Source organism: Camelus ferus, chromosome 2 (genome assembly GCF_009834535.1).
Source record: "Camelus ferus isolate YT-003-E chromosome 2, BCGSAC_Cfer_1.0, whole genome shotgun sequence".
In the NCBI taxonomy this organism is placed as follows: Eukaryota; Metazoa; Chordata; class Mammalia; order Artiodactyla; family Camelidae; genus Camelus; species Camelus ferus.
The window spans coordinates 26,886,646-26,898,951 of record NC_045697.1 but is presented as its reverse complement, the minus strand read 5'-3'; the positions used below and the strand labels follow the sequence as shown (position 1 = coordinate 26,898,951).

Below are 12,306 nucleotides of genomic sequence, written 5' to 3'. Positions count from 1 at the left end.
TAGACTCTCATCAACATTTTCAAAGGGAAATTTCCAACATCACATACATGCCCAGTATGAATAAAAACAAACATTTTATTCTCATTTGAAAATAACTGAAATCACAATTTAATAATAACTAATGGTTGTGTGGCCCTGTATAGCTCACAAAGAATTCTCACATACACCGTCACATTTGGTTTCCATAACAAAACTTTGGTATTTATTCAACATTTACTTGTACTTTACTGTTATTTCCCCCTCCCCATCTTATGCATGTGAGAATTAAAGCATGGTGAGCTCAGTGACTTGCCCTGTCAGAACTAGGGCTCTAACTCTGGCTATGAAATAAAAATTCTGGGTTTTCCCCACTGTCTGTGCCTTCCTCTATGTACACGTCTACAAATGCTCTTCTTTCTCAGTAGAGGTGCTGTCTTCTCAGTGTGCTGTCTCCCAAGTTAATCCTCAGAGTGGAACTGGACACCTGTCCAGGCCCCTTACTCTACCCCTCTGTCCAACCAGTGACCAAAAGCATGTGTACAAACAACAATCTGGGATCAGCAGGCAGAGCCTGCATGTCTCTAGGACGTGGGGCCATATCCCAAAGGACAACTTTTAGGAAATGAAGTTGAAAAGAACCAAGTACACACAACATTTAAGTCCAAGTTCCCTTTGGGCTTTAATTCCCTGGGTGCTGAAAATGAAAGCTTTGTTTGGTCCTGAATTTATTGGTAACTGACATAAGGGCTAATGTCTGAAGGCTTTGAAGATATACAAACTTTTTTTTTCCATCAGCAATGGCAAATGTTCTTGCCAAAGACTTCAGCACTAGGGGAAGTAATATGCCATGCTTTGCAGCACACGGGGGTCATCATGACTTCTAGAAATATCACAAGGGAGCAGTGGGCAAGGAAACTTGAGCTCCAAAGCGACACATATGTGCCCACTGTTACCATAGTTACAACAGGAAAGGCCATAAGAGATGTACTTTTTCCCATAAGCAGTGAAATAAGCCTTGCATGATTTAGGATCACCAGGGTGAATAATCCTGGCTCTATCCACAGGGATTTAGCGTGGTTGCCTTGAGTGTCAACGTGTAACAGGAAGCAGAAGGAGGGATAAATGATTTGTTTACGCTCTGAAGTTGCTACTGATGTTCTAACAGTTAACCTTTACTTTCAGAACCTGCATGAACTTGCAAAGTCTTTAAATTATTCATTCCTGTACCAGCATATTATAGGAATTAATGGCCATGACTAAGTTTAGCTAGTTTGGGTATGACACTCTACAGGGTGATAGAAGGGGGAGAATGTCTCTCTCATTCCTGAATTTCTGAAGATGGATTAGTTAAAGCTGTGGAGATCATAGTAATAGAGATGCCCCAGGGCACACACATAGCTCTTTATGCCTCTAAACATGATGGAACCCAGTCTATCTTGTCTTCCAATGTTTGAATCTCTTCTAAAGCACCCCTGCCAGAGTGGTTTTATTTTCTAGTTTTATGACAACGTTTTTGGTGACGCACTCATTACAATTTAGACAGCTTGGGGAGAGAATAATAATGATTACAACAAATAACAAGACTTTTTGTGGGTCATTATATGTGAGACACTATAAAAGTGTTCTGTAATTTCATTTCATCCCCAGAAAGATCCCAGGAGGTGGGTAACTATTATCATCATCTCTGTTTTACAGATAAGGAAGCCAAGGCTTAGAACAGTAAAGACATTGCTCTAACATCCCACAGTTATGAAATGTTAGTCAGACCCCGGGATATGTGACCCAAAACCAGAGAGAAAGCTGCATCTTCGAACTGCTTCACCTGGAGCTAAAGTCTGTCTCCTTGTAATTTCCATCCACTGGTCTAGTTCTATCCTCTGAAGACTCATGGAAAAAAAGTCTTAATTCCTCTTCCACCACTAGCTCTTTGGATACCTACATGGCTTTCAGGACTTTATGCATTCTGTTCAGACCACAGGACACTGTTCTTAGATGTCCTGTCGTCAACCCCCTTAAAACGATGCACTCTTCTTGTTTGGGCATTGTATTAGCTTTCCATTGGGTCTCTTCATTGCTGTATCCTCTGTCCTACACCCAGCAGCCAGATCTCTTCAGTCCTCTGCTCAGCACACTCTGGCTTCTCATGTCAAGGTCAAATCAATAGCCAACTGCAAGATGACAAAGCCCCATGATACGGCCTCTGCTCCCACACTCACCTCTCCTCTCACCCACCTGCTTCCAGGTCCCACTTCCTCTCTGTGGAAAGCTCACAGCTGCAATATTCACTCAGCTCTTTCCTGTCTCCCCTCTACAGCCGCCTTATCAGTGAGGCCTTCTCCCATCAGTGCTATTCCCTCTCCTCTGTATCATTTATCACCATCCGACTTACTATTTTACATTTTTCTTTGACTTTTGCCTCCTCTGTCCTCTTAGCCTCACATAAGGATGACACAGTTTCTCTCTGTAATTTCATTTACCTTAGATTCTAAGGTCATAACACACTGGCCCACAACATGACCATGTCACATAGGTCAACCTCCCGCACCCCCAGCACCAAGAGCAGTCCTGGGCCCAGGACAGCATTATCCTAGTAGGTACTGGGTGAATAAATGAATAATTTGGCTACATACTAAAAACATTATAGAGCATTCATATACTTTAAATCCTATGTGGAGTTGACTATATAGATGGACATGCAAATTAATATTAAAAACTCTTTTACTGAAACACTGAACCTAGCTTTTAATCATATGATATATTTTCTTTACTAGTAATTTTAATACTCATCTGTCAGCCTCAGAACATCCTATGTCAAAAGGGGCAAACTTCCCTATCAATGGCTAGTTGCTGTCTGGATTCAAGATAAGGTTCTTTCTTCAGCTAAATTAAGGCAGTGATTTTGTACCATCACCTGCCATAGAGTGACCTACTTCTCTTACTACCACTGTGTTTACACAGAGGAGTGGATGTTCTTTAGAAAATAATGATAAACTAATAATAATGTTCCACTTGAGCATCTCTGGCCGAAAAATCACTGCAAAAACAATTTTTTCCCCTACCGTGTAACAATTCCTATTGGCTGATCTGACATTGTATATTTGGTTTAACAATGTTTCAGCCACTGTGTTTTTTTAAAATGCCAGAAATTCTAATGTTGAGAAACAGAGCTACTATGATGGAACACTACATTGTAAAAGAGAAGGAAAAATAGAATAATTACTGTAGGGCTGACCCCGTAATCCGTACTGCTGATCACAAGGTGCCGTGGAAACTGTCGTCAACCCCAAGTCATCTCTCTGATTACCATTTCAAATTATTCACTGTTAATTCTCAGTGTTTCTTATGGAAAGTGGAGGGTTTTGTTCTCACACACTGAGGGCAAGGAAACAGTTCGAAAATTTTAAGTAGATATAAAAAGCAAGAATTTTTTCCCCATTTAAAAAGCCCCCTAAGAATCACGAATCAGCAAGAATTCTCATATTCCTCTACAATTTAATAGAAAGCATTAGTGTTTTTATACCCACAACAAAACATGGACCTGCAGAAGTTTTCAAACAGTCCTCAAGCAGCTTCATGCGGGTCTTCTGGAGCTCGGGGCTGTCCCATTCATCTTCATCAATTCCCCAGTACAGATCTATAACCTGGGGACCAAAGGATGAGGCAGTGTTAATTCACCTGGTGGCAAATTCAATTTACCTGTAGGCTTTACTCGTATTCACAATATTAAGTTAACGTGACTTTAACCTTTCTCTTTGCAGTATGTTTCCCCTTAGAGAGGGAAAATGATATTTTAAGATCAGTTTAAAAAGGTATTCTTTTTAATCCCAGGATGGTTTGGGTATGAACGTTATAATCAGAAACAAAAGAAGAAATTATACTGTTGACATGGGCCCAGGGAAAACAAAATATTAAATGTCAGAGGCTTTGCAATGCAGGTGTTCATTACATTGAAACAGTAGCAGGGTTTCAGAAGTTTCAAAGCAGCTGGGATATGATCACTACGTTATCTGAGACAAGTAACAGTGTCTAATGTTACTGTGTGTCTCAATATGAGAAGGGAAAAACGCAATGGGCATTCACATGTACTGACCCTGAGTTACACAGTGACATTTCTTTAAAAAAAATTAAAAAGAGAAACCTGTTATCCCACGGGGACATTTTGCTTATATCTTATCTGTAAGCAGCTTGGCTTTCATCAATACGTAGCTGAAAAACACGTATGGAAAACCATGAAAGGTATGCTTTCCTGAGAAGTGAGGATAATGGGATCCTCTGTCTCCTCACTTCAAAGGCGACGAGCGAAGATTGAGAGAGTCTGTAAAAACTTTTACAAGTACACTCTGAAAAATTTGCTATGGAGAGCAGTTTCATTCCCTTTACTCAACTGCTATCTGCATAAGGTAAATGTTCCTAATTGTAGCTTTGAAGATGTCTTCTTTTCCTTTCCTGTTTCTCACAAGCAGAAAAAAGAACCACCTCCAAACCCCCTTGCTGGCTGTTTGTATGGGTCCTCCACTGCCTGTGCCCTAAGTACTCTGTGTATTTGGCCAATGCCCCGCACAAGAGTGTCTGGACAAGATTTTTGTCTATCTGCATTTTTAGATGGCTGATAGAAATATAACAGCTTCTTTAAAAAAACCATTCCCATGACTCAGTCCATGAATTTCATAACATATGAAACTATCAGGACTGATTTTGAGGTTCGTCCCTTTAGTCTAACTTACAAAGTTTAATCACAATATTAAAAGAGAGGGACATCAGATTATAATTTCACTTTCAAATATGAGAGCCCTTAGCTGGAGTTATTTAAAACTAAATATAAATTAATTAAAATTAAAATTTTAGTTGAAGTGCTCAACAGTGCTCACTGGTTACTGCCTCCCATATTGGAAAGTACAGAAATAGAATACTTCACAATCACAGAAAGTTTAATTGGACAGAACTGTGAATTACTGAGCCTCATATACTGAAATAACTAGAAAAAGACATTTTTGGCCATCTGCCAATAAATTGTCATAATAACAACTGCAATGTGAATGGCAACCCTTAGTTGTGCCATGCACAAACAACCATACACAGAACTTGGTCCCCCTCCTTTTGGCTGACACTATAATATCTGAAGAAAGGTATAGAATGAATGAAAAACAAATGGTAAATATGATAGTTAATATCACAAAAGCTATAAATATATACCTGCTATTCCTCTCACATCTTAAGTGACAAAGTTATATAAAGTAATAATTATGTCTTTGGATTTGTAATTAGATGTTGCATATTTAACAATAGCACAAAAAGGGAGAAAAAGTAATAGAGCTATATGGGAGTATTCTTTCTGTAGCTCACTGGAATTAACAGAATCTACTTATGATGTATACTAACTTAAGATGTAGATGCCTTAAAATAACTACAAAGAAACTAACTCAAAAATATAGTGAAAAAAATCATTATACAAATTAAAATGTTATGACAGAAAATATTTACTTAATATAAAGCAAGAAAGTACAAGAGGAATAGAGAAACATAAAGGACATGAGACAGAGGGAAAAAAAGTAAAATGGCAGATGTAAATCCACTACGTCAATAGTACCATTTAGTGTGAATGGTTTAAATAATCCAAAGGCAGAGATTATCAGACTGGATAAAAACAAGATTCAACTATGTGCTTCTACAGGAGACACATTTTAAAAGGATGGAAAAAGATTTATTATGCAAACAGCAACCATAAGAAAACGCATGTGGCTATACTACCAGACAAAAGAAATTTTAAAACAATATAATTAGAGATGAAGAAGGATATCAATCAAGAAGATGTAACAATTATAAATGTATATGCTATGAACAATAAAGCCTTAAAATACATGAAGCACAAACTGACAAGAAATTGATAATTCAACTATAATAGTTGGAGACTGAAATATCTCATTCAATAGTGGGAACAACTAGGAAGAAGATGAACAAAAACCTAGAAAACTGTAGTGATACTATAAGCCAACTAGCTCTAACATGTCTATAGGACAATCTACCCAACAACATTCTTCTCAACACATCACAACTTATGGGATGTAGGTAAATAGTTTTTAGAGGGAATTTAGAGCTGTAAAAGCCTATATTAAAAATGAAGAAAGAGTTCAGTAATTTGAGGCAACAGGGAAAGGAGAACAATTCAGAGCAAGCAGAAGGAAGGAAATACTATACTACAATGGAAATTAATGAAACAGAGTATCAATGAAACCAAAAGTTGGTTCTTTGAAGAGATCAACAAAATGAAAAAAAGAAAAAAAGAGTCAATTTCCTAGAATCAAAGGTGAATGAGAGGCCATTATTACTGAATTTACAGAAATAAAAGGATTATTAGAGAATACTATGGCCAACTGTATGCTAATGAGTTAGATTACTTAGATGAAATAAAAAAATTCCTAGAGAGATAAGTTAAATAAATTGACACAAGACAAAATAGAAAATGTGAAGACATTTTTAATAAGTTGAGAGACTAAATCGTAACACAGAAAGAAAAGCCTAGGGCCAGATGGATGCACTGGTGAATTCTACCAAATATTTAAAAAAGAATTAATACCAATTATCTAGTCTTCAAAAATTATAAGAGAATACCTCCCAAATTTATGAGACCAGTGTGATCCTGGTACCAAAGCCAGACAAAAGTATCAAGAAAAATACAAAGTATTATCTCTTATGAAAATAAACATTCTCAACAAAAATACCAAAACCCCTAACACAGCAGCATATTAAAAGGATTATACAACACAGCTGAGAAGGATGAATCCCAGGAAGGCAGTATTGGTTTAGCATCAGAAAATCCAGTAATGGAGGACACTATGTATTAATAAAGGGCAGAAGCCTCATGGGCAATCTCAACAGACATGGAAATAAACATCTGACAAAATCCAACACCCCTTCATGATAAAAAAAAAAAAAAAACAAAACAAAACACTGAACAAACCAGGAATAGAAATTAACTTTCTCAACTTGAATGAAAGTCATGGATGAAAAAACTACATCTAACACCATACTTAAGACAAAGCTTTCCTCCTAAGATTAGGAGCAAGAGAAAGATATCCACCTTCATCATCTTTATTCAACACCATACTGGAGATTCCAGCCAGGGCAACTTGGCAAGAAAAAGAAATAAAATGCATTGATATAGGAAAGGAAGAAGTAGATCTACCTTTATTCATAGATGACATAATCTTGAATATTGAATACCCTAAAGAAACCACTAAACTGTTGGAACCAATGAGTAGTGCAAGGTTTTAGGATACAAGATCAATATATAAAACCCAATTGTTCTATGTGCTAGCGGTGAGCAACCTAAGATTGTAAAAGTCCATTTTAAAAAGCATCAGAAAGAATAAAAAGCTTAGGGATAAATTTAACAAAGGAAATGCAAAATTTATACTCTGAAAATTACTAAATATCATTGAAAGACATCCCATATAAATGGATTAGGAGACTAAATATTGTTAAGATAGCAATACTCCCCAAATTAATCTACAGATTCAATGCAATCAGTATAAAACTCCCAGCTGGCTTATTTACAGAAAGCTGCTCCTAAAATTCATACGGAAATTCAAGAGATCCAGAATAGCCAAAACAATCTTGTAAAAGGAGAACAAAGTTGGAGGACTCACACTTCCAGGTTTCAAACCTATTATAAAGCTGCAATAATTAAGACAGTGTGATACTGGCATTAAGTATACTCAATGGAATATAACTGAAAACCCTTAAATAAGTTCTCATATTTATGGTCAACTGATTTCAAGAAGGGTGCCAAAATAATTCAATGAAGAATGAACAAATAGTATTGAGGCAACTGGACATCTACATGCAAAAGAACAAAGTTTAATCCTTTACCACATGTCATATATAAAAAGTAGAAATAGATCAAGACATAAATTAAGAGTTAAAACTATAGTTTTATAGAAAACATCTTTGTGACTTTGAATTTGACAATGGTTTCTTAGATATTACAGGAAAGAAAAAGTAACCCCCCCCCCAAAAAAGATAAATTGGACTTCTTCAAATTAAAAAAGTTTATGCTTCAAAAGACACTGTCAAGTAAGGGAAGAGAGCACCCTCAGAATGGAAGAAAATATTTGCAAATCATATTTGACAATATATTTGTATCTAGGATACATAAGAAACTCCCACAACAAAATAAGACAACCCAATTAAAAATGGACAAAAGAAGTGAGTAACCATTTCTTCACAGAATATATACAGATTGCCAATAGACACATGAAAAGATAGTATCATTAGTCATCAGGGGATTGCAAATCAAAACTACAATGAAATTAACACTTCACACCCACTAGGATGGCTATAATCAAAAAGACCACAAGAAGTGTTCATAAGGATGTGGAGAAACTGGAAACTTCATACACTGCTGGAGAGAATATAAAATAGTATGGCAGTTACTCCATGATCCAGCAATTCTCCTAGGTATACACCCAAGAGAGATGAAAACCTATGTCTAGACAAAAACTTGTACATGAATGTTCATAACAGCATTCATTATTCATAATAGCCCAAAAGTGGAAAGAATACAAGTGTTCATCAAGTGATCAATGGATACATAAAATGTGGTATACAGCCACCCAATGGAGTAGTTTCTGGCAATAAAAAGTAATGAAGTACTGATACATAATATAACATGGCTAAGCCTTGAAAACAGTATCCTAGGTGAAAGAAGCTGGTTACAAAAGACCACCGGCTGTATGATTCCATGTATATGAAATGTCTACATTAGGCAAATCTACAGAGTCAAAAAGTAGATGAATGGTTGGCTAGGGCTGGGAGAGAGCAGAATAGGACAATTAGGGAGTGACAGCCAAAGGGGACAGAATTTCTTTTTTGGGTGATGGAAATGTTCTAAAATTGACTTTGTAATGCTTATACAACTGTGAATACACTAAAAACCACTGAACTGTACACTTTAAATGGGCAAATTTTATGATATGTGAACTGAATTATAACTCAATGACACTTTGCACATCTAGCTTGTACTGTGATTTTCTACAGGTCTTACATCTCCTACTCACAGAATTGAGTGCAAGAACAGAATATGTTTAAGTCAAGCACCTAGTATACTAAGAGCTAAGCACTAAGATCTAACTAAACATATGTGGACCGAATGACCAGGGTAAAAGTCAAAACAAGGCTTTCATTTATATTTTTAAACAGAAGCCTAAGCGTCACATGATCTATTTGCCACCTATGGGAGTCTTTTATAATAGTCCATGCATCTGTCATTTCCTTAAAGTTTGGCCACCACTTGCCTTCATCCAGGCCTTTATAACCCATGTCGCCTTGCTTTAGTAGCTTTGTTTAAATATTCTCTTACTTCCAGCTTTTCTCCCTTATATTGTTCCTTCTCAAATGTCTTTATGAGCGGAAAATGATGAAAAATAAAATCAAGCAACTGTGAAGATAAAGATGAAATAAATAGATGAAACATCTCGCTTATGCAACACAAAACGCCATTACGGGCAAACAGATGCCTCTGTCCACATGATCAATAACTGGCAAGAAGCAGTTGGAACCCAAAGTGCTCAACGAGACAAGATTTATTACGTACTTTAAAAAATTAAGCTTAAGCTTTTGGCCTAATGTCCAGGCACTGCAGACACTGGAATCTAATTTACTATTTATTGGAATACTACCTTGTTGACAGCACATCTTCTGTGCCTTTACTTATTTCATCATTAAGTATAAAAGCTCAGGAAAGTAATTTGATTTGATCTTTTTTCGCTTAAAACCATCCAACTTGTTTAAAAATATTCTTAGGGAAGCAAATTTATCATGCTTATTAAAAGGTGCTGAATTGGTCTGAAAACAAAAAGCCAGCAATTAAATGCCCTAACAAATTTTGCCGCTTGAAATTAGACATAATCATTGAAATACCAAGATTCCTGAACAATCAGTAAAGCAACCTGTAAGAAACAAATAATAACCTTACCCTTTACCAAAACAAAACAAAAAGGTCAAATTTCAGTTCATAATGGCCTTTCCTTTCTTCAGAGTCTTTGAATTTAAATATTTTCCAAAACATTTTCCTTCTCAATTTTCCTATGCCACGTGACACTAACTGAATGCAAAACAAAAATGTAACTGCAGAGACAATATGTCTGATTTTGTTTTCAAACAAACACACTATTGAAACGAAGGCTGTTCAAGTTATTAGGATGGGAGGCTACGCACTCATTCCAATGATTCTGCTGTTGCTCCGGACACTTCCTCTGTAGGAATTACCTCATTTTGTGTTGAAAAAACTCTCATCACTTTATAGTTGGGAGTTTGTTTTTATTAAAATGACATTTCTTTAACCTCCCTGGCCTTTATGTTTGTAAGATATGGCTTTGAAAAGACCTTTAACTCTTTGAAAAAAATCACAATCTATTCTTACATCTGACACCACTGAAAATATTCAGAAGAACACAAAGCAGGCCCAGAAAGCTCTGAACAGGACATTATTGTGCTATGGACATAACTTTCAAGGTCAACACAGAAGTGAAGACAGCACTCATTCAACTGTATTTTAGTAGTTGCGTCCTGTTACCAGAATGCTCATCTCAGGAGAAAGTAAGCAGGGAGGAGTCTTAAACCTCAGCCTGGGTCAGATATTGTCTACCAGTAGTAAGTTAATACTTATAGATCTGTCAATTCTTGCTCTAGTTAGAATGACTGTCCCCAGATGCATGGGGTGCAAGGAAAAAAAAAAAACTCCTTTTGAGGTCCACACCATGCACGGCAACACTTTTACTAGAACAACGGCAAACACTGACGACTTTAGGTCACCAGCAATTTTTCTCTTGGTCCTGACAAATCTGACTAGGCTGTATGGCAGCATGACTAAGATAGACATTTCTGGGAAAATCAGGTCCTAAATCGAGCCCAGGCAGAACTGGCTGGTCCTAGTGTCACACACGATCACCAGAAAGAAAGAGGATCCAACGGTATGAGGTAGGATGAGGCTTCATCCAAAGCCTCAAAAAGACGACTAACAGCTCAGACCTGAAGCCTCTGTGTCCTGGATATTCAGCTGCTGGACAGCCCTAACAGTCACAGTGTGATGGTAAGGAAGAACTAAGCCCTTCACAAAGGCAGGCCTCTGACTATCAAGGCTGAATGAACTTGGGGACGGAGAGAAGGTACCAGGAGTTGTTAGAGGCAGAGAAGCTGCAAGCCAGGAGCCACTGAGCATCTGTGTTGAGTCTGTGCTGGAGTCTGAGCTCGCCGCATAAAGGAACCGGACCCAGGTGCAACTGGATACCAACTTCCTTCGGGGCAGGACACCTGGCCACAAACAAACAGTGCGCCTGAGTGAAAAACCCCAAGCTGGCTCTGTTCCTGTCGGTGGGATTTCAGCAACCACCATATGGGAGGGAGCCTGAGTGTACGTGTGCCTGTATCCCTCGGGGGCTTCCCTAATTAGCCCCTTGCTTCCGTACTTGCTCCTTCTAATCCGTTCACTACACTGCAGGCAGCGGGGTCTTTTTAAGATGCAAATCTGATCGCCATAGCTAAGATTTCCTTTCATTCTTCCAGACACTATACAGAGTAACTTATTTACTCCTTAAACTTAGGACTAGACAGAAATATTATCCCTGTTTTATAGATGAGAAAGTTGAGGCTTAGAGAAGCAACTTGCTTGGAATCACACAGGTAGTAGCAAGTAGTAGAGGCTGTTCACATTATTTCACAGCGCTTCTCGTCACCTTGACGACAGTGCCTAGAAGCTATGACCTAATTTGTGAGATCCTCCACCACCTAGTCCCCGCCCAGCTCTCCAAACTCATCTGATGCCATGTTCTCCCTCATGGGTCAGGTTCTGGCTGTACACATACTCCTCAAATACGTGCGTGTGTAACGTGTGTATGTGTGAGTCTGTATATTTACATGCATACATTACACTTATACTTACATTCCTATACCTATCTCTATCAGTTTTTGTGAATGTATGAAAATAGGCTTTTTGGTACAGTAGTTCAGAGCACAGGCACTGGGACAAACTGCTTTAGTTCAAATTCTGACTCTGCCATTTATTAGCTGTGGGATCTCTTGCAATTATTTACTTCTATATTTCTGAGTGTCCTTATTGAATGAAATGTGGAAGATAGAATTTACCTCCTTGGCTCACAGCAACGACTAAGCACGTTCATGTACACATTGTGCTGAGAGTAAGTGCCTGGCAGGCAGTGAGTACTACATAATGTTAAAGTTCCTTCCCCAAATTTGCTTATGAATGTTCCTTCTGACTGAAATATTCTTTTTAACCTGGCCATCTCCATCGACCCATTCTTCAGCGTTCAG

The 12,306-nt window shown here is 37.7% G+C and overlaps 1 protein-coding gene across 1 annotated transcript in view; it reads right to left on the bottom strand.

Moving 5' to 3' along the window:
* Window positions 1-12,306, bottom strand: part of NWD2 (NACHT and WD repeat domain containing 2) — a 165,410-nt gene that overhangs the window by 76,316 nt on the left and 76,788 nt on the right. The window contains exon 3 of the mRNA XM_006191169.3: window positions 3,504-3,620. Coding sequence (XP_006191231.1) covers window positions 3,504-3,620 — 117 coding nt within the window. The remainder of the gene's footprint in view (window positions 1-3,503; window positions 3,621-12,306) is intronic.